General features: G+C 40.8%; 1 protein-coding gene across 2 annotated transcripts in view; it reads right to left on the bottom strand.

Moving 5' to 3' along the window:
- Nucleotides 1-23,934, bottom strand: part of pcxb (pyruvate carboxylase b) — a 282,068-nt gene that overhangs the window by 33,609 nt on the left and 224,525 nt on the right. For both annotated transcript variants that reach the window (XM_031736804.2, XM_031736803.2), the window contains exons 13-19: nt 23,022-23,166; nt 22,293-22,382; nt 16,661-16,882; nt 11,021-11,177; nt 7,400-7,640; nt 6,161-6,328; nt 4,505-4,586 (exon numbers count right to left, since the gene is read on the bottom strand). In XM_031736804.2, coding sequence (XP_031592664.1) covers nt 4,505-4,586; nt 6,161-6,328; nt 7,400-7,640; nt 11,021-11,177; nt 16,661-16,882; nt 22,293-22,382; nt 23,022-23,166 — 1,105 coding nt within the window. The remainder of the gene's footprint in view (nt 1-4,504; nt 4,587-6,160; nt 6,329-7,399; nt 7,641-11,020; nt 11,178-16,660; nt 16,883-22,292; nt 22,383-23,021; nt 23,167-23,934) is intronic.

Raw genomic sequence — 23,934 nt, 5'->3', positions numbered from 1 at the left:
AATTTAGTTTAATTTTTGTATAATGTGGCACCCAAATCTTTTGTGTATTTTGGAATAAGTTACATAGTTACACCACAAATTCTGAAGCCTGGTGTAGTTCAAGTAAAACAATTCAGAGTCTAAATCAACAGCAGCAGCTGCTTCCTGCTGTGTGCCAACATCATCTGGCTGTGTCCTGCAGAACCTCCTCAGTCGACTCCAGCCAGACTGTCTAAAAGACCCCTACAAATTGAAATCTGCAGATGTGCTTCATTCCCAGTAAAAGTCCCAATGATGGCTGCCCAACCTGGAGAGAGGTGCTGTAACTCAAGCCAGCCTGCGACTTCAAAAGCAGGCAAACAACCAGCTTCAGCTGCCGTATGATCAAATTAATGCCCCTGGTACTCTAAAGACAATTAAGGAAAAAATAGTCTGAAAAAGTCTAAATGATTTTGAATTAGTCTGAAATAATAAACAAACATAAGTTTGATTAACTTTGCAATTAGTTTTATTCATTAGTAAACTGAGAATCAGACAAATCTTCCCTTTTTCACAGCCTAAATGTTTTAAGTTCAAGCGTTCATCTGCTCACCCCCTTGTTCCTTTTGTACACAGATCTTTGTAAATAAATCCGACACACACGCAACCGCATGACGATAAATCCATAATTAGAACACACAAAGAATGATAGCACAAGCTTTTTCCATAATTGAATAATGGGGATTCGTTTGCTTCACTCGTTCCCCCTGTTTAGGCACCCATGGGAACACACATGTCCATAGATCACTCATACAGATGGCTGCTTGGTAGTGACGAAGCGCCATCAATATTCAGCTCATTAGCAGCACAAAATCACTAACAGAGGATACAAACAGACAGACGCATACTTCTGCTTTCATTAATCTATACACACATTTTGTAGACTGACACACATATATACAGTTGTAACACACACACACACACACACACACACACACACACCAGAGGCTGATGAGACGAAGAACGTCAGTGACGATGCAAAGACGGAGACATGACACAATAACGTTGTGGGAGGAAAAAACCCAAATACCAGGGCAGATGTAACAGGTTGGATACATTTAATGCCTCTGCTCACCGTTTGTCTGGGTTCAGCTGTGAGTGTGTAGGGTTTGACTGTCTACACAGTTGATGCATAACCTCCGAGCAGAGCGTCTGCCATTTGTTACCAAATATTTTATCAATTAAATCCAAGCATGATGCACAAGAGAAGGCAGTAAATGCAGTGTCAAATAAACATGAGGACCATTTTAATATGTGTCATCATTCAGCTGCATAACTATGTGTGAATATGTATGACTTTTAAAACGCATGGGTATGTACGCACGTCGTGGCTTACTGCATAAACAAAGAGACAGCATGAAGACAAACAAATTAACCACAGAGCCAATGCTTTGCCATTTCTCTGGGAGAAAGAGATACCAGGGGAGATTTTGAGGGAGACGAAGGGAAAGGACATGCAGAGGGGGAGTTGGGGGGTGCAGGCATGGAAAGTGCTGTTAATTGGTTTGTCGCCGATTGAGAAAGAAGGAAGAGGAGGATGACGAGGGAAGACAATGTGAAAGAAGGGGGAGTAATAGGAAAAGGCATAAGAGCAGAGAGAGGGTGGGTGATCGAATAGGCAGCGCACACTACACTGCACTGATTATTGCTTTGAAAGAGAGATGGAAGAAAGCTGGGAGGGAGTAAAGAGAAGCAGTAAACAGACTAGGGTCAGTAAGGTATGGAAGTATCAGGCAGTGCTTTTCTTGATTACAAATGTAGTAAGATGGGCAAACAGAGAGGGAAAAGGAGAGAGGCACAAAAATCACACGGTGATGAAAAGAAGACACGAGCCCAAGATGACAGGTATAAAAAGCTGGATGCGAGAGGGAGCCGTATGCATAATGCATTTACCAGGGTCACCCCAGGATACAGGATAGAGCACGAGCGTGCACAAATGTGTGCGAGACAGTCTGCAAATTGAAATTCCATGAATAACCTGAGAGACTTGAAAAACTCTGGCTCTTGAGTAATGACCTTGTCTTTCTGTTCCCATTATTTTGGTACTGTATGCTCACAAATTGATATTGTGTCATTAAACCAGACTGCGCCAAAATGACGAGATAATTTCTTCCACTGAAACATTTATGTCGTGCTCTACAATGTTTCCTGCTTCACCCGAGTCCAAGAACCTGTTGCATCCAGCTGTGGGTTAAACGAGCACTGAGTGAGCAGCAACGATGCAAACAGATTTTCCTTCATGGCTCAAGCCACACATTATGCTGCGAACACAGCACGTCTAAATGGCTCTGTTACTACGTTGCTTTATGAACAAAAATCACTTCCTCTTCTATGAAAGGGTTTTAAATGTGAGTGCTCATTACATTTTGCTGCAGAAACAATAAGCCAAGCAAAGCAGCTCATTCACTTTGAAGGACTCCTTCAGGTACCACCAACACCCGAGGTTTACCATCATTTTCTGAAACCACTGTAGCTGCACTGTAATTACGCTTAAGACTTTTTTAGTCACTCAAAAGTGGAAATTACTTGTGCTTTAGCCCAGCCTAATGTGCCCAGTACTACACAACTACTGTGATGTGATATCACCACGATATAAAAATTATTTTCTGATGTTTCTCTAATGGTTAATCCACCAGTATGTGCAAGTTCTTTAACTGAAATTATATTTTTAATGCTGAAATTATTATAATTATTGTTTTCCATCAGTTTTCAAAATGTGCTACAAATTTAAAAAAAAAGAAAAAATAGAAAAAGCACATTACTATTTCTGATTAAGATGCCAAATGACAGTCATTTACTTGCATTTCTCAATAGAAAAATGTGTTTTAGTAAGTGTTACGCTTGATTAAGGTCCAGCGACTCGAGTCTGGGTGTAAAAACGTGAACCAAGCCTGTTATTTGCCTAATAAACAATATGTTTTTAAGTTTTAAACTATTTTTGTATATTTGTGTTTTCATGGTTTTATGATACGGTCTAATCATTTTTCTAAACTAACAGTTTAAGGAGGAAGTTTTCTCATGTACGGGTTAATTATTTTAAATGTTAAGCACTGCTGTTTACTCCAAAGAAAAGGAAACCATGTAAAACAAACAAAGGCTTTCTAGATTCTGCATCAGTTTAACAAACAGTGATTTTATTCGCGACAGGAACTGCAGAACCCTCTTCAGACCATGTCTGAGAATACACCAATAAATATGCAAAGCAGGGATGCAGATGTGTGTATCACTACAGACTGAGTAGTCTGTGCTTGAGGATAACTGCACTGGGGCTCAGCATTTTTCCTCGACTACATAAGAGTCGCCAAGCGATCAATGATAAAACTAAGGACAATCACCGCACGGCAAAAAACAGGCGATAGAAAATATTGTGTCACAGGATATCAGGGCGACATGCCGGTCCATTTAAAACATAATCGGCAATAATTTACCCTACAGTGCCAAACTTCTTATGTTAAGAACATACTGCGCTGCAGGAGCTGACGGTGCATTAAATGTGCAGTGTGAATATCATGTAAACAAAATTAGCTGGGCATTTTAAGGTTCTGAGTAATGGAAATGAGCTATCACATCTGGTTAGCAGAGCTGAGTCAGTATTCCCAATAGCATTACTCGACATAACTGAGCAGCAAACTCCACATCACTTTTAATTCCTTTAACCCGATTCGTTTCCCTTCAATTTTTAAACAGAAGTTTTACGACTGAGCGCGTTAACACATCTTTTCTGCTGCCCTCGCTGTGGGAGGTCACCGAGCCCAGTCGCTGATCAGAGGTGTGGGAGAATATAACATAATGCACAATACAAAGGCCAACAACAAGATATCTGACAGAGGCTGGTACGATGCTGTTTGGGAAAGCAAATCAGTCACTAAGTGTTACATTAAGGCATTTTTAGAGAACCTTAAACCCTTAAAATGCTCCAAGGATGCTCCTGATGTGCTTGTGCTGCACATCAGGTTTCAATTTTTAGCAAACTTATGAAATACGACCACATTAATAATGGCTACTGCTGATATTGTTTATATAACCATGCAGGGCTGTGGACATCAAAAAAATCTGCCTGTACTTACCTTTAGCTCACAAGTGAACCATTTATCTTATAGATAAGAGGAGGAGTTTTTTTATTGACCATAGTGGTTTCCTTGTTTTTGCCCGTCTCCTTTTCTTTACATCGCCCTCTCACAATCGACTGTGTACATTATCACTGGGCAGAACACATAGGTCTGCCTGACTTTGACTCATGCATTGATTTGTTGATCAATGCCTTTCCTCCTCTGAAGCAGGACACTCAAAAATGTATTCTGAGCTTGATCTCATTAACAATTCCAAGCTGCAATACAAGCTGAAGGTGTATTTTTAAACATTTAGTTACTCATCGCAATACTTACTAGTGCTCCTTTGGCCAAAAGTAATTGTAATTCTTTATATGACTTTATTTTTTAAACAACTGACCTGTGGGTGCTGAGAGGCTAATGAGTGTGTGACATACCAGTGTCAAGCTTGGTCCCCTTGGTGCAGGCAACCATGGCTCCCATGCTGGGCTGGGAGGTCATCCCAGCCATGGAGTCAACCTACAGAGAAACAATCAATATGAATACCGTTTGCCCGAAAACCTAATTCATGACCTTTGTAGATTGCCTGTACATGTAGTCCTTCCCAAAGTCTTCAGCTAATTACACTGATCAGGCAGCGTTATGGCCACCTGACCAATATTGTATTGACCCCAGTTTTGCTGCCAAAACAGCCCTGAGCTGTTGAGGCACAGACTCCACTGGACCTCTGAAGGTGTACTGTGGTATCTGGCACTAAGATGTTAGCAACAGATCCTTTAGGTCATGTAAGCTGTGAGGTGAAGCCTCTGTGGATTGGACTTGTTTGTCCAGCACCTCCTATGCTCGACTGGACTCAGATCTTGAGAATTTGGAGGCCAAGTCAACGCCTCAAACTCTTTGTTGTACTCCTCAAACTGTTGCCAAACCATTTTTTGCTTTGCAGCAGTGCACATTATCCTCCTAAAGGAGGCCACAGCCATCAGGGTGTACATCACACTGCCAGCTTGCCTTCTTCCCATAGTCTATCCTGGTGTCAGGTGTTCCCCAGGTAAGTGACACAAGCACCGGGTCCATCCATGTGATGCATAAGAGAACGTGAGTCATTAAACCAAACTGTTTCATTGCTCCATGGTACAGTTCTGATGCTCCTGTGCTCATTGTTGGTGAACAAACTGTGATGCTCTGTGTATTCGGACACATTTCTATTAGAACCAACATGAACTTTTTCAGCACTTTGAGCTTATCTGTTAGATCGGACCACATGGGCCAATCCCCACGTGCATCACCAAGCCTCAACAGCCCATCACCACAGTTGCTTCCTTTCTGATAGATACTAACAACTGCAGACCATGAACATCCCACAAGAGCGGCAGTTTTGGAGATGCTCTGACCCAGTCAACACCAAGTCTAGCCATCACACTTCAGTCCTTGTCAAACTCAATCAAATCCTTATGCTTGTCCATTTTTCCTGCTTCTAACATCAACTTTGAGGACAAAATGTTCACTTGTTCTCTAATATATTCCATCCACCTATAGGGGCCATAATGAAGAGATAATCAGATTTATTCACTTCACCTATCAGTGGTCAAAACATTATGCCTGATGAAAGCACAAAGAAAAAGTAATTTTAGCACACTTTATTGCAATTGACAGATAAACCAATGAATACAAATGCTGAGTGGGTGTTTAACCGATCCATGGTGGACAATCAGTTGTTGCATACGGTGTTACAAGGGACTGAACAGCACAAATAGCAAATAGTAGCCAATTGTTATAATGAATCTGCCCATGCTGGCAGCATGCGTCAGTGATCGCAGTAAGGGAAATGATCCTGGCTTCAGCAACAGTTCCATCTTAATTTCAGTGACATTTCACAATGCAAACTGCAGGAACTGGTAGAAAATTAATGTTTGTTCATGTTGTGAGGATAACTGGCGTGTAGACTGAAATAATTATTTTCTCATTATTTGTAGAATAGTAGTTAGCACTCGCCATATGGCAAGCATCCTATAATGACCCTGATATCAATTTTAAATCAAAGTTATGGAGAAGTCCAACTTTATTAAGTCTCATAGAAGAAACATAATACTTACCGCCACATCAACTACATCAGCACCCGCTTCAGCGCAGGCCAGCATGGCAGCAACACCAGCTCCAGCTGTGTCGTGCGTGTGCACATGGATGGGTACGTCTGGGAAGCGGTCCCTCAGAGCGCTGATCAGAAGTTTACTGGCTTCTGGCTTCAGCAGGCCGGCCATATCCTGGCGGGAGATGGAGGGGAGGAAAGGTTACAGGTCTGAGGAATACATGCAACCAACTCATTAGCACAACAAAATGAAGACTCACATTTTCTACATTCATTATGAAGTGTAAATTATAACTGATATTAATACAAATTGCAGGCAGAGCTTAGATGTTTAGTTGTGCTCCCTTTGATGATCATTGCACTCCAAGAAATTATTATACATGCCTGTTTCCTCCTTTAAAAGTTAACCTCATTAGCTCTGCCAGCCTTTTATGAGATTGTCACAGCTGCGTGTGATGGTGCACACTGCGGCAGAGTGCGAGTTTATCATTTCACGTCTCAAAATATTCGGTCATGCCTGAATAAAGAAATTAATTCATTGTGAACATTATCAGTCTATTCATTTAGATAAGAAGCTCAAATATACAAGTTAATTTAATTGAAGCAAGCTGAAAACCTTCAGCTGTGTTCAACAGTTCACTTGTGAGAGACGGCTGTAACTCAAAGTGTCACTTTAATGTGTGAGGTTTGTATGCTGTGGACACTGGTTATTGATGGCTGGGATATTAAACATTACATTAATTTTCATACTAATGGCACCAAATGTAACACTATCAGAAAAAGATCAGTACTGTAGATGCAGCGCACAATATTACAGTTTGCTCACATGACCAAATATTGGTCAGTTTTCAAGTTCTCGAATTAGTCAAGCCAAAGGAGCTTTACCATGAACACAAAAGATATTTGCATTCAAGTGCTACTGGCACTGTACACAACCCATGTTATACAGCTAGACAAGGTTTAGTTTGTAGTTTAAGCTCCAATCATGATGTATATAACTTACATATACAACTGCTGGTGTAAGAAGAGTGCGTGTGCATCTGAAGATGAAAGCCTTCATAAAAGCTCTCCACCTGATACTATTTATGTTATTTATGTCTGGAAGCAAGCTGGCAAGGATTTCCACACAGGAGCAAAGCAAGTGCCAAAAACTTTAGATTTTCAGAGGGAAGGAAAAGATGGCCTGTGCGGCTGCCAAAGCTGAGTAGCAGTAAACCGCTCCCGGATCCTTTTTTTATTTACTTACCTTGATAGATAGGATGTGGGTTCCAGCTTTGACAAGCTCATCTGCCAGTTTGACATAGTATTCCAGAGTGTACTTCTGCCTCATTGGGTCAGACACGTCACCTGTGTAGGAGATGGCAGCTTCAACTACGCCACCTGCTGCTCCAGCAGCCTCCATACCCAGCACCATGTTAGGCAGGTAGTTCAGAGAATCGAACACACGGAAGATGTCCATGCCGTTCTCCTTGGCCACCTCGCAGAACCTTAGGGTGGGAGCGGGAGAGGCGATCATGTTAGTCGACCCACACACACGGTAGTGTTTTTAAATGTTAATTGAAATCAGGTCATGGATGCTGTCAGGACTTCCTGTACACTGTGAGATTATCACACAGTCTCACTCACACATACATAACGAGTTTGTCTTCATGCACAGTGTACTCCAGATAATGGTGCACATCCGGGTAGGGATAAGCTGTTTATATCCGTCTCCATATCGGCACTCATAAATATTGCTGTACCTGAGTAAATACAATATTCCCACTATTTTCATGAAAAGTACGCTTACACAGCCCGCAGGAGCTCACAATGACTGGAGAGAAATGTATACCCGCCTCATTATCCGAGCTGCTAGTGGTAAATCCCTCCTATTATTGCCTTGGCCTCGGTATCTTAATCAGGTTTTTCATAAATGGGGTGAGTACATACTGTAGCTGTGCTACTGTGAATGCAGTATTTACACAGACAGAGCTTTTATTTTGGTAAATAAACAGATACGCATTGTGTGTTCATTTGTGCCACAAGAGGATTAGCTGTCAAACGTCTGTGTCCAGTCTTTATTTAGAAATACAGTACAATGTATACAAGCGCCGTCTAGTCTATGCTATCTGGCACCAAATGGAAAAACACTGCATTGCCCTAGATATCCAACTCAGCGCTGAAGTGATCATCATTCATGCAATGCATGAGGATAAGTTTTGTTGTTAAGAAGTTCATAAAGTCCTAATCTAGTTAGCAATCATATGACCTCTTCATTTCTTTAGGCCGCAAACATTTCACATCCCTCTCCCTCCAAAGTGTACTGTGACCCTGTAAAATAATTTAAATCAATTAAATAGAACGGAATTACTCTTTGATTTGATTTAGTTAATGAAGACGCTTAGGTCACTTGGCTGTTAGCCGCTGCAGTGAAAACATTGCGGGTGAGGGAGTGAGCGTGTAAGCGGGATGGAAAGGGAGACGGGCAAACAGATCAAAGTCATTAATCACAATGATGTGCAAATTTTCGATGGCACTCTCCCTATGGGACGCAGACTGAAGAGGGAGACGAGGACCAGGAGGAACAGAAAGAAAGGGGGAGTTAAAAGGAGGGTAAGAAGTGTATTATGCAGGGAGACGAATGGAAGCATAAAAATGGGAGTTATGAGTGGGTATAAATGATTGGTGTATGGATAGGAAGGGTAGAGTAGACATCGAAGGATAGGGTAGTTGTGTGATCCAGTCTCTAATATTTGTGTATGCACTGCAGGTGTGCAAGCTTGTATATATATTACTCATGCACATCAACGAGGTAAGCTTGTCAATCCATCTGGAAAAGAACTGCAGGCGTGTCGATGCATGTGTGGAGGTAGTGAAATATTCATGGCCCTAAGTGCATTACTAATATACAGCTGTATCAATGATGTGTACCTCGGTAAGCATGCCGAGAGACAACAGGAACACATCAACCAACTGACCTGATTAAATGTGAGTAAATTGTGTGGTTTGTGGGTAGCCACCGTACGGTGCATCTAATTAGATATATCGAGAGGGGAAGCAACTGTGCTGGGAGGCTGGGTTGGACATGTCCAGCTTTTATTTTGTAGGCGCACTACTGATGGGTAGATGCTATAACATAATTATTACAAACACAAGTAGCTACAAAACATCCCTAATGTCATTAACTTGAGCTTCAAGAAGCTAACTGCTGAAAAGGTTGGAAAACAGCATGAAATATGAAGCTCGTCTCATAAAGCTGTCAAAAAGAGTGTCATTGTATGCTGATTAATTTTTATCGATATGGGAAATCTAAATTATATATGACACTTCGGCAACAGTTCTTAAAAATTTAAAAAGCCAATGTGGTGTAAGAGTGCTGTGCAAATTTTATATGAGAATTGAGGAGAATATTCACTTTTCAGAGGTGGAAAGATTCATTTAAGCTTCCTTCACTTTCAAAAGGCTGTGCAAGTGTACAAAACAAAATCCACAAAGGTGATTCTGGAACAAAATGATGTAACCAAAACTCAAAAAAGGTTTATAGAAAACACATTTTGTTATTTTGAAATTATTTTTCTTTTTTATGTATAAAATAATTCTAAACTACATCATGAGTAGAAAAGAATGAAAAATGTGTGAATATGATTAAAATGTCTTCCTCCAAAGAAGCAGACACCTTTCTAAAATGTTCTTTAATAGTTCTCCAGCCTTTTTTGAAGGTCTTTGAAAGTTTGTCGTTGGACATTGTTTTGCTTTTTCACTTATTTTCAGTTCAGTCTTTGGAACGTACCATTTCACAGGAACTTTAGGGAGGAACCGGTGTTGTGTCTACACATAAGAGAAAACTTGACCAAGAACTTGCATTATGGCACACCTTGCCTTAAAAATTTTGATGAAACTGGATAAGCAGACAACATAAGAATAAGTCGCCTAAAAGATCGTCTACAGCAACTGAACATGTGAGAGTCATGTCCTGAAGAACTGGAGGAAAGAATCCAGCAAAGACCTGACAGGACCCGAGACACGCATCTGGCCCTTCAGTTTGTCAAATGACTTTTTGATGAAGCCTCAACAGAAATGGTCTTAATGGAAGGGCAGCTGTCAATAAGCCATTCTTAAGGAAGAGAAACTGTGAGAAAAGGTTGACGTATGCCAAATTATATAAGAACTGGACTGAACAATCAGTGAGAACGGGTCTGATGGAGGGTTTAATCCAAATTTGAAGTCTGGAGGAGAAATGCTTTCTGCTGTACTTTTTGCTTAGAAATAAACACATCTGTGTGTTACTATTCAAGAACAACAATACATTTCATTTTCAATAATTTTACAAAAAAATTTTTTTTAATTTTACCAAAAAAAAAAAAAAAAAAAAAAAAAAAAAAAGTGCATGCATGAACCTGACAGTTAGCGACGTTGTTCCCATAGAAACCACATCAGAGAAAATTTCTGAAATAATGTCACAATGACAGAAAGCAGAAGGAGCAGCAGCTGGCTTTAAGAAAATCTGATTAAATTCACGTTTTTCAACAAATCAATAAAAACTGTTTTCAATACAGCTAAAACAAACAAAAACAAAAAAAGCCAGATGGGGAAAATCATAAACCCGCTCCAGTGTTACAAAGTGTCAGCTGAGCTGTCCAAAGCTGGATGACCGGATACTGGCTTTACTCTGAATACTGAAAACTACACCAGTGGTTTGTAACAGTCACTAGATCTCTCTGACAATGCAACTTAAGCTGGACATGTTTGCACGTCAGGGCATTCATCACTGGATTACTGGACATATTTGGATTCAGAATACACATATTCACAGTAAAACTGAATGATTTGACTCTTGAACTGAATCGAGATGAAAAGCAGGATGACAAAATGTGCGCGTGTCACTCACTTAAAGACCGCGTTGTCAGGGTAGTTGGTGTAGCCCACGGCGTTGGCTCCTCTCAGCAGCATCTGAAACGGGACATTTGGGATCAAAGCTCTCAGCTCCTGCAGCCTCTTCCAGGGACACTCCGATAGGAATCGCATGGCCACGTCAAAGGTAGCACCTACAGACACACGCAGGTTACACTTTACGTCAGCTCTCATCTCCACTCTCATCTTTCACGCCGACTTTGATCTCAAAATCAAAAAAATAATAATATTTCAAACTTCTCCCATTACCCACAAACACATGCAGATATAAAACACAGTAATGGCTGCTCAAATGAAATATCTGATGATAGCTTCACATATTGTTCATTCAAACGTATTCATTCTTTTTTTTTTGAAGTCACTTTAAAATCTAAGAAATGTTGCAGTGGTAGACGCAAAGAGGAGAGATAGCAATCCTCTCATTTCCCTTTCTGGGGGAGTAGATTAGCGATTCTCATACCCGTTTATCATATCAGCCAGAAATATTGAAGCCTCCAGTGATATTCTGCTGATCCAACACTGTCATCATTAAATTTCATTTTCTGAGCACTCATATGTTTAGACACGGAGAGAATACTAAGTACAAGTGCTTGTTCCTTACTCAGATGTAAGGATTGCCAAGAAAAAACCCTCCTCTTCATCATTTTTAAAAAGATTTTGGGGGTGGGGGGATTTTAACCAATGTCAGCTTCTCTTAAACCAATAGCTTGGAGCGGAAATGACTTCAAGCAATCCTGTCTGATGTTAAACATATTAGTATGAATGTTTCATTGCACGTGAGATAGCAAAACATGATGCTGGGTGAGCAATTCATCTGGGACGGCAGAATGTACTCTGATAATTTGATAACGCAAATGAAGACTGACAGCTGGTCCCACATGCAGGACGTTAGGCAGGAAAATGTTGCAGCCTGCCTTTTTGGGGGGTTTTTTGGAAAAAGAGGCAGTTTTCACTCAGAGTTGAATGTTGAAAGATAGAAAAAAAGCCCTCTATCAAAATTCTTGTAGTACTACAGTACCTTGAATTAAAGCTGAAAGTCTGCACTTCAATCACTTCTTCATTGTCTGATTTAAAATCCACTGTGGTGGCATACAGAGAAAAAAAAAAAAAACCATTGTCCAAATACCAATAGATCCAACTATACATAAGGATGATTAATATCTATGTGAATTACTGAGTTACATAAACCAATGTCAGCATTTATCGTTTTTGCCTGCATGCCCAATACGGCCTTGATGTAACATTCATTCAGTTTTTATGTCCTCTGAGATTCCACTTTGTTACTGTAGTTTGGTTGAGCCACCTTTGTGCAGTCAAGTCTCTCCTGCTCGTACCGACAAACTGCTTGCGTCCCCTAAAACCTGCGAGATGCCTGATTACACAACTGCTTGTGTAATGAACAAGATCCAAATAGGAGCATGATGGCATAGAGCAATTAACAATCTACTTTTTTTGTCCCCATCTGATAGATTTCCCAAGTGTAAAATAGATGAGAAAACCATATAGACGCATTATGTGACCCAGTTCATTTTACTGTATCTTTGCTGGTGTAGGGAGGAACGCTATATCAGGAAAGGACTTAATCCTCAAAGGGCTTTCACAGGCTTAATCTCTTCAATGATTCATTCTGCCTCTAAGCAGCTGAAACATGTGAAAGCAATATTCCCCATCTAAGACCACTGTGTTAAAAAACAAAACAAAAAAACATTCCTACATAGGGACATTAAGTAAGGGTAAGAGAATTCAATATTCACACGATCATCTCTCTTTAGCATAGATGAGTAATATTTTCCACCTCTGATCTCTCGGTAACAAAAGTGCACTGTACAGGGACGCTTTCTTAAGGGAGGCATGGTCGTCATTTCTCCAGTGGTTAAGTGATTTACGAGGAACTGTTTAGAGATACTTTTACAAGCGGCCGCTGTGGGACAGTGGGTGCTAGAGCCAACCTTTTAACTGCACGTAGTCCAATTTGTTTTCCACCCTAAATCAATATGAGGTGAGGAAACAAGGCTGGCAACTAGTCAGAGTGGGAACTTTGGATTTTAAAAGTGTGACTTGCTTCTATAAAGTCTTGTGACCTCAGAGATCTTTTCAGTCAGGACCTCTTTAGCATAAACAGGACTGTTATTGCCATCTGTAGTCATTTGTATTTTGTTGTACTGCTGTGTCCTGGGAAGTCTCCGCCCTTTAATGAACGGGTGGGTAGAGTATACTGTTACTGCTGCTTTCCTCTCGCACATATATGGGATGGCATCGCCACCCCAAATCAGAAAAAGGCTTCAACGGCAACAGATGAGACGGACTACGAAAAAGGAGCGCTGCGGTCGAAGGTGGCTGCAAAGTCGTCGCTTAATTCTCAGTAAAATATCACAGGAATTTTGGGTTTGTTTTGAGGTTTCACATTTTTAGAGGCATTCAAACTAAAAGCTGTGGGCAAAAAAAAAAAAATAATAAAAAAAAAAAATAAAGATCCTTATGTTGGGTTTGAAACCAACACTGACCACTCTCGAGCAAAAGCACCAAACTGAACATCTTGGTGTGTCAAAATATTTGGTGGCGGATTTTCATTGCGCTCTAATCGCTGTGTCGTTACTGCAGAACTGGCTTAATCAACATTAAATTATTAATATGGAGAAGATGACACTGAAGTTACAGGAAGCTTTCAGGGGAGCGTCTCTTTTTAGAATGAAATCTGCCTTTAAGTGTTTAAATAATTATGAGAAAGTACCGTGCAGTTTTCTCTGACTCATAATCACCACGCAGGAAGCACTAAGGCCTCAAGAGGATCCACTAGCAGATTACCTTTCTCTTCCAATTCACATGATTGCCAAAAGTTTTCTTAACAGAGAGAAATCAATCGTACGCTCCTCAGCTCATAATATCAGCCTACTGACAGAATATCAGTAGTTGTGTAAACTTTCCCAGCCCACATTCAACCTCCGACTTCAGTGATCTACTACTACAGTTGTAAAAATGAGAGACGGGTAAGCATATATTCAATTTCTCCAACTTCTTTAAGATGACAAAAAACTGTTTAAACTTTACGAGCTTTGAATGACGAGAGATGTCAGAAGCCGACTCCCACTGCTAGTCAAACAAGAGGAGACAAAGTCAGACGTATTCGCTGTTCTCTTAGGAAAAAAATGGATTCAGTTCACACAGCAGATTAATCTACAGTTTTAACTACGTCTAATTACTCTGGAACCGAGTCCGATACGAGTCTTCTTCACTTTTTCCCCCCTTCTCCACTCAGTGTGTTTATACACCATATTTAATCACTAGTTATTATTAATCTCTGACTTTGTGTGTATTGCATGTCCTGTCTTCTTCCCCTCACCCCCAACCTGCTGTGGCAGATGGTTACTGCTCCCTGAGCGTGGTTCTGTTTGAGGTCTTCCTGTTAAAAGGGAGTTTTTCCTTCCCACTGTCGCCAAAGCACTTGCTCAAAGGGGGTCATCTGATTGTTGGGGTTTTCTCCGTTTCACTCTGTATTATTGCAGGGGCTTCACCTTATAATAGAGCCAACTGTTGTTTTGATTTGGTGCTGTGTGCATTTTTAACAGATTTATTCTAAATTTACTAGAATGCATTAATTTATGGAAGACATAATTACACACTCTACCTTTAAGAATGACAACATTCTAAATAAACCAATGTGTAAAATGGAAATGATCTTACTATATTGTTTGAATTGCCACTGCTGTAGCCAGGCCTTTTTTTTAAATGTACATCAGCAGACTATTCAACCTATACAAAGACTTTCCACTCCTCAGCTTGCTTTAAAACAGTCCAATGGGTCAATGTTTTAGACTTTTAAAGCCTACAATAACTGGCTGCTCAGAAAAGGATGTTCTCTTCGTGTCACTGATGTTTGACCATAAAAATGGCCTCAAAGCATGCTGTGTCTTTTCTCCTTTCGACTGTTTGACATCGTCCTCATTTCTGGAACACGAAACGTTCTGTGCAGACATGTCCAAGCCATTTCTAAAAAAAGGATTGACCAGAGCTTCTGAAAGGCTAGACAACTGCCCCACGAGGCTGTGCACAACCACAGTGAGAAACCGACTGCATTATAGTGTTGGGATCATCAGAAGCAAAGCTATGTTTGTAAATGATGCTCAAAAGCATTTTTGTACGGCCTCTGCTGGAAACGTGGATGTACTTTGAGTTGCCAAATACAGAAAAATGACATAAAAAAAAAAAAAAGAAAAAAAAAGGGGTTTGTTATGTGCCTTAACCAAAGCACTTCCCTTTGCAGAGCAGCTTCACCGTGTAATGAGACACATGCAGACAGGAGGCTTCTCTGGCACCTATTCAACAATTTGCTTCACAGTGAAAAACCGAGTTTGCTACAAGCTTCCAAAGTCTGTTTAAAGATTTGCTTTAACGCGACCGCTCAAACACAGCCAAACTGAATTTATATCCTCTTTCTTCGGTCAGTCTCATAATAACACCACAATATTCCGGGTGATGGAAGCCAGGAAGCATTTAAGCCCTTTTTATTGAAATATCTACTCAATAATTGACTTTTGCTATAGCCTTTTTATTTGTCCAAACATGAAGTAGACAGTTGCTTAATGTGAGATCTGCTCAAAGTGCTCTCCCACAGTAATGAAATATATTGCTTTTCCCTTAACTGGTGCACCATGATCAGTTTCCAAGAGGAATTTAATCTCAGAAAGGGTTTATAACTCCAAACAGTTTTCACCAGAGACTTTTTCATGTCTTTTTTTCACCTCATTCTGTTCAACCAGCATTTAGCCAACCGGCCACTAAAACAGGACCTGAAATAGAGAAAGGCATATGTTGTTTACTTCTTTGTTCTTCTGATCTCCTCAATCAGTTGTTTTCTATATAATTTAGCATTAAATTGAATGTTTCAACCTCAAGAGCTTCTCTGGGCATATCCTTCCTGTGAATGGGAGTGCCCTAAGTGTTCTAACGGGGCGCGGGGGATAAATGTACTCTTTGAAACCAGTTCATAACAATTGCACTTCACACAGGACCATTATCAAGAAGTGCTGATAATTGGTCATGTAGCCAGCTGTTCAAACATGCTGCTCGCATTTTCGCTTCAATTTCAGAGTAATTGCATATTATACAGGGACACTAGTGGACTGCACACGCTTCAAGAAGTTTCAATAACGTGTGATTTTCTCTATTCATTGAAGAGCAGGCAAAAGGTACAATCACTGTCTATTGAGGGAACTTGCTGGGGACTCCGTTTTGGAAGAACAGGTGGAAGAATGAGATCTGTTTTCAGTGACACAAGTTTCACAGGTCAAACAAGAAAAAGTAAGAGGTGCAATGAATGATGATCAACAGCAGGAGTGCGGGGAGAATAGAAAGGAGGGGCACTAGTGTCGAGACGCAATAAAATGGCATCTCGAAAGGATTTGATTAACTAGTGGCCAGCAAAACACCACTGCCTATAGGAGATCAAATATTACAGCTCAGTTAATCTTTCATACTGCTGTTCAAGTGTTTTAACTTCATTCAGCGATGCCGTTTATGGCTGATGTCATACAAAGGAAACTTTAGGGGCGAAAAGGGCAACAAAAGAAGCGGACAAGTTTATCTTAACGTGACGACCAGAAAACACCAGGAAACTCACCTCCCCAGTTCTCCAAGCTAAAAAGGTTGCTAAAGTTGTGGCTGACAAATGGCGAGATCTTCTTCAGGTCATGCGTCCGAACCCTGGTAGCCAGGAGAGACTGGTGAGCGTCCCTGAATGTGGTGTCCATCAGCAGGAGGCCTTTGTGGGCACGGACAGCCTTGGCAAATCCCTCAGGACCATCACGCAACAGAACGTCACGGAAACCTACAGGAGGGTCACCTGAGAGTGGGGAAAGGGAAAGAGCATGTTAATGAGAACACTGAAGAGAACGCAAAAGGAAAAGGCTTAGTGGTCATATAGCTCTATGTGATAAATATTAATCAGATGTTTGAAGAATACTTTTATTCCACCACACAAGGTTTTGAACTGAAAATGGGATATTTGTTAACATACAGTTATTATTTACTCAAGTCCACACAGTGCAGAGCAAAGAGGGTTTCATTTTATTCAAACAGGTAAAGACAATGTGTAAGCACCCCTATTTAGTCTTTGTGTACTGACTTTAAAAAAAAAAAAAACAGGCAAAATGTATGGGCTCACAAAATTCTTGTTTTTTGTACAAATCAGGATACAAAAAGAATCCTGATTTACAAGTACAAAATATTTATGACCACATTTGAGCCCATAAAATGAATTTGTATGTGTAAAAAGAATTTGTGTGTGTAAAAAGATTTGTATGTGTAAAAGAATTTGTGTGTGGACTGATTGGTCAATGTCATGTCAATCACAAATGTAACAATCCAATCAGAGAACAGATGGGTTTGGCTGTCGGAGGGCACTTTTTGAACTGCAGGTCCTTGAAGGAATAAATGCCCTTTTACATGCCAACCCAGATTCTGTGGTCGTCCGACACCAGGGACTTCGTTTAACAAGTAAACAGTTGTACTGTATGCACATGGAGTTTTCTCTTAAGTTGTGCTGTTAGCAGGTCTGGCAGTTGTCATAACGTTTACTAATGAGGTAATGCCATCTCTCAATGCTGCGCCTATCACCCACAGCTCAGGAGATCAAAAAGTGCTATAAAATCTGTTCTCTGATTGGATTGTTACATTTGTGATTGACATGACATTGATATAAGCTCAAAATTCAGCTGGCTTATTAGACACACCACCCACCAATTTGTGAAAATGGTTTGCTCCTGCTGACAGTGATTCCTATGGCTACGGTTTTATATAGAAACTAAGATGCTACCTTAAGTAAAATAGAAATGACAGAGCTTAGGGCAACATGTTGCCAGCTTAAAGTTAACAACTTCTAGGATATAGAAGTTCCTACTTTGCCCGTCACGTCTCCTCCTCCTCAGTCCTTAGTTTTCTGGAACGTGCCGCTGATTTTAGGTCTGATCAAAAAAGCAAATTCTGTTTTTGCAAATTTGACAACGCAGTCAATATTTAGCCCCGACTTGCAGCCTGTACAGGCTGTACCGTGTCTCCCTGCCACAATATGCTTGCTAAACAGATATAAATATTTAGCAAGTATATCGTGTACCATGTTTAGTGCCTGAGGTTTGTTTGTGAGCATCCTAACAGTTCCTAATTAGTATGTATGTTCATAAACTAAATGAGTTTGAGGTTAATTTTGGTTTGTATACTTCTCTTGGTACCACCAATGACTTTGATGGCGACTCATCTATTAATTGAGATATTTCAGTCTTTCGGGACACAGAAATTCAAGCTAACAGATGAACTCTTAACAGGAAAACAGCATCACATCCATTAAGAGTGCTTTTTAAATCTTGCAGGGTCTAATCCCAGAGGGACCCGAGATGAAGACTGCTGGACATGCTGGCAGTGTTTAAGTGTTTCTGGTTAGCTCACAAGACTATAATGTCACATACAGCATTGAAACATAACGCAACTGCTAAAAGCATCCACAAGGAGAGATAAAAATTGATGTGGAATCCCCCAGACAAATGCTGGCATTTCCAGTTTATTACAGCTTAGTGGTCCTCAAAACAAACATTACATAGCCCTGGCTCTGCGCCGCTATAGCCAACCTTCTATCCTAATCTTTTTCTTTCCTCTTTGCTTTGCAATTAAACACAGGCGCAACCCAAGGTATTAAAATACTGGAAGCACAATTTGGACCTATTTTTGCTGTGCTGTGTACAATCATCAATCAAAAACACTAGTTAATGAGGTACTTTCTGCCAGCTTAGATGTCCTCCAACCTTGCTTCTCTCACTCTCTCTGTAGTTGAATCCTTGCTCTTGACCTTTTATTGTTGCACCTCATCCCCGAAAATAAATGATCTGTGCTATAATTGTCTCTAAGGCCTGCACAAGTAAAATGGGCAACACACACACACACACACAGCAACATTTGTTCACACAGACACAGCAACACATTAATGTAGAAACACAAAATGAGCTCACACTGGCAAAGTAGATGAGCTCTGTGAAGTCATGCTGCTGAAGCAGAAAACAGACGTTTGAACTGATCAAGATCTATGTATGAGGGAGCCTGGATGATTCATTGTCAAAGTTGCATTTGTCACAAAAAATGAACTCTTAGAAACTTTGTTTTTAACCACCTGTGGCGTCCTCGCATCTCAAGAACAGTGAGAAAATGAGGGCGTGTGCACTGGGACTGCAGAGCCTACGCATGCCACAGTTTCCTAGAAAACAGTCGGCTCTGGGGTAGATTTACACGCACGCACGCACGCACGCACGCACGCACGCACGCACGCACGCACACGCACGCACGCACGCACGCGCGGTACACTGGAGTGCAAAAACTATTAGAGAGATACAATTCCCAGGTTGCTGTGCTTGATTTTGACCAATTTGCACACAAACATACCCAGTCATCTGCACTGAAAACACCGCACTCCTGGTTCCCGGCTTTCCGTTGCTCAGGCTGATGTTATATCATACCTCGTACCCTTTATATTCTTCTCCTGCTCTACAACAGCAGCTAATATGACCCGATAAGACTGAGCTACAGTGCCCCGAGCATCGCTATTAGCTAATTAAAGTAAAACCAGTATGCCATACCTTTGTTCCGAGTTGACATCTCTCTACAAAAAAATCTGTTGTGTGTGTTTTGTTTGTGTTTCAGAACATTTTAATTGACAGATCCGGTGGGACTACTAATTAGTGCTTTACTAAAGTCAGGTATGCTGTAACTGTCAAATTATTGTCTATAAATAATTCATAAATACACAGCCTGGTTAAACTTGACTGGAAGTAAAGTTCAGGAAAAGCATTTTTTCCCCCTAAAACCAGCTGCATGGCCAGTGAATAAAGTTACTTTGCTATATACAACACCTAAGGTATCTTCAAGTTTCACAAAGACCAATTATAATGTTCTAAAACGGAAACAAAAGCAGCAAAAGCCATTTTTGTTTGAAGATTGGTAATAAAACGGGTTAACAAAAAACAAGCAGAGGAAAACAAAAAGGGGATTTTAAGGATTTAAGTCCATGTTTCTGTTTATGTATACTATAATACGCTATTGTACAACAAATTACTTCTACAATTTATTCCAAAAATGGAAATACAGTACACGATGGGGAGTTTGAAAATAGTCCGTCATTTTTATTAGTCATCCTTCCTAGAGCGGGCTCATAGGCATCTGGTCATTAACCTCTAGATGTCCTCCATTAAATAAATCCAGATAATAATTGGAACAAGGTGTACTTCTGCAACATCGATGAACCACCAGCAATCAGCCTTCAGAAGGAACGTTTCAGACTACAAATCCTAATTAGAAAATAATGGCCTCTGAGTACTTAACAGGCTCTGTGAGAACACCCTCGCCATGTCTTTCAGGAATACTTTTCATCCCATCTTTCCTCAGTGTGGTGGGACCCAAATTGCTTACTGCTTATCTTTAAAAGTGAAATTGAGATATCCCAATGTGACTGACCTTTGCTTTTCTCTTATCAGAGAGTGTTACATAGCAATAATCCTTCAAATATCTTCCCCATCGTCCCTTCTCGCCAATATCTTGATCAATTTATCTGCGTCTCACCTGTCACCATACCCATTTGACCATTTTCTCCATATACAGGGATTATACGCTGCCCGAGCCTTCTGTCCTCCTTTCATAACCCCTTTCTCCTTCCATAGCCCTGTCCCTCCCTCCATCCCTCTCTCCACAGAGTGTGATAATACAGGCCTAATCCCTCTCTTCTCTCAATCCCTCTGTTGAATGAAAGAAAGGATATAAGCACATTACAAATCTCATTACTAGGCTTTAGGTATGCCTCTGTGCTGCATGCACCTACCTCATCAGCTGCTTACAGTAGGTATGTGCAGTGTGTGTACACAAAGGGACTGTGTCTACAGCATTTGGTGCAGCATATGTCGGTTTGTGTGATTTAATGCACATGTGCGTGTGTGTTTGCTCTCCTGCAACAAGAGACATGCAATGATGGCCTTCAACAGAAAATTTGCATAAATGAAAACAGTGGAGGGCATGCATGGGGAAATGCACACTCAGACGTGCACAAACGCCGCAGATCATTCAGTCCTATTCTGCTCCATTCCGTTCCACTGTGCACGGGTTTTAGATGTCAGATTTGATTAGTTATGCCTCATTATGATTCGTAATATTCACATTATTTTGCTATAAATTCACGTTTACTAGGCATGCTGGGGTATGTGCCGAGGCAGAACGGGGTGCTGATAAACATGTCAGATTATTACGGCTGACTATTTCGTTGCTGTCAAAAGGGAACAGCTGCATAAATTCATGCGGTTTGTGCATGGAACAAATTTACACCTGACAGAGCAGTGAGAAAGGAGAAAAAGCGAATCACTGCAAAATGACCCCAGAGACGAGATTAACTCGCATAAGTCCTTTGTTTCAATAACTTTAAAACATATTTAGGAGTAAAACTAAGAATGCATAACTTTAAAAATACATATTTAAACAGCCTTGTTTGTACTTCACAAAATGTACTTTAACACTGTAGTTAGCCTTGAGGGGGGAAGGGGGTGGCTTCACTCCAGAGACCCAAAGCAGCTCATCAAAGAGCCCAGCTTGGCCCTTGGCCTTTCCTGCGAGACTAACAAGGGTGCCGGCGCACAGCGGGGTGAGAAGCGGAGAACTTCTGCTTTCAGAAACAATGAGCTGCACCTCTCCCCGACTGTACTCACAGCTCAGCAGAGCACTCTGGGCTAAAACCCTTTACCTCCCCAAGTGCTAAACTGAGCCATTTAGGAAGGCCTTTCCGCCTACAGCTATCAGAGCGTTCGACAGACCATTCGTCATTCGGCGGGTGCTTTTATCCAAAGTGCCCTATGGATACACAAGTGTTTACATTTTTAGCCACGCTGCCCCAGGGGAAAGAGGAACCTGTGACACTTGCTGTGGCAGTACCTTGCTAAATGAGTCCAAATGTAATAAATTCAATGTTGGATGATGCATTTTGATATTTTTATGATAACAGTCCTGGACCCTCGTCTTGTGGGTCACAACCTGTCTTTTATTTCAACTTTTTTTTTCTAATAACATTGACTGAAGCTCAGGCCCAAGCTTCATTAAGCCAAATGCTTTTACGGTTTGGGACAATGTCTTATTGATTTTTGAGTGGGAGGGGGTACTGCCATCAGAGTTTACCAAATAATTTGTGAGGGCAAACTGTGTGCAGTGACTGGTGAAACTGCTTTTGACTGACGTACCCATGGTGACGGGAGGGACGACGGGGTCCGTGGAGGAGGGCTTAGCTTTGACTGGGATGGGTGTTGTTGGTCCATTCACCATCACATGACCTGGATACGAGCATAAAAATAGAGAATACAAATCAGATGGAGAAGATGTCCAGCAAACCCTAAAAACAAGAGTCCAAAAGAAAAAATGGGGGGCGATCAATGAAGGTTATAAAACAGAAGCCTGAAGGCCAGTATGGATTATAGGACTAGTGTGTCAAATGTGTCCTCCTACATTTGTGTGCGAGAGGTTTTCTGCACATTAGACATCCAGGTTATCTCCCTTTTCTCTTTATTCCCTTTTACACAGAATTGCACTTTGTCTTTTTAAACCCCAGGTTTGGTGAAAGCCTGAGATAAGAATATTTAACTTTACTGGTCTTATCAGTAAGTTGGACCTCCTTCATAGAGTAGCACCTAATCTGAAGGTCTTTAGCACCTGAAATGTTATCATTTTCCCAACTCTTAGTAGCTACAGAAACAGGCAGCTCTGCTCAATATATTTGGTTGTCAAACTATTAATCTTTCTTAATAGCCTCGTCTTAGATAAGCTTAGCTTTGTGGACAAGTGCTACAGTTTTGACGGGCAATAAACCTAAGCCCAACAATCAATGGTGACAGTGCTCAGTAATTATGGATCATGTAAATTGATTTGTTTTCCACCTTTGTTTAAGTGTTACAATGTATCATTTCTGCACTGACCAAGGTAGTGCAGTAGTTTCTGGGCTCGGTTCTGAGTGGGTTTGAGGTTGAAGAGCTCCTGGTTCTCGTCAATGAACTGGGTGTCCACTGTGGAGTGCAGGAACTGGTGGTTGGACAGAACGTTCTGGAGGAACGGGATGTTGGTCTAGAGATAGAGAGAAAAAATGAGAACGTGTGTCAGTAAAAACGCAGAATTAACAAAGGCTTAGTTCGCACAAACTCATACACACTGAAAGCAAGCGAGTCAAGACCACAATCATGCTGCTGCTCTATTCTGCAATTTAATCGCTTCAAGAAAAAAAAAAAGAAACGAAAAAAAAACCAAGACTGGCTTTTTTGAAGAAAGCGTCTCGAGTAAGAGCTCAGTGTTAAACAGTTAAGGATACAAAGCATACGCTACCTTCACATCAGTAAACAAGTTGTAACGTCATAAAAAAAACAAACAAACAAACAAAAAAAAAACCTCGAAATTTTAATAACACAGTACTTCAAACAGTCCCAGCTTCAATAGATAAACACACGTGTGTGAGGAACAGGGAGAAAAGTCAACTGTAAAACTAATTACATTTTATTTCTATGTTGCTGGTGTTTGCCTGCCTCTAAAGTATTACAGCGCCAATTAAGCTCTCTAAATTAGCCAAGAGAGGGAGAGTGAACAAGGGAGAACATACAGGAAAAATATTTAATTGTTGGAGTTGATTTCATTACTTGATTTGTTGCCTGTTTTTTCCCTCCACTGTTGCAAGCCTGACTTAATGTGACTAGACTGCTTTGAATTGTTGTAGGAGGCACAGAAAGTGAGGGGAGAAAAGGAAGAAAGGAATAGGAGAGCGATTAGGAGAAAGAAAAGCACAAAAGAGCACAGAGTTGGAGGGACTGAGTGAAAGTATGCGTTAATATATTCTTGAAGCAG

The sequence above is a fragment of the Oreochromis aureus genome, linkage group 3, assembly GCF_013358895.1.
Source record: "Oreochromis aureus strain Israel breed Guangdong linkage group 3, ZZ_aureus, whole genome shotgun sequence".
In the NCBI taxonomy this organism is placed as follows: Eukaryota; Metazoa; Chordata; class Actinopteri; order Cichliformes; family Cichlidae; genus Oreochromis; species Oreochromis aureus.
This window is presented reverse-complemented; position numbering and strand designations above follow the sequence as displayed.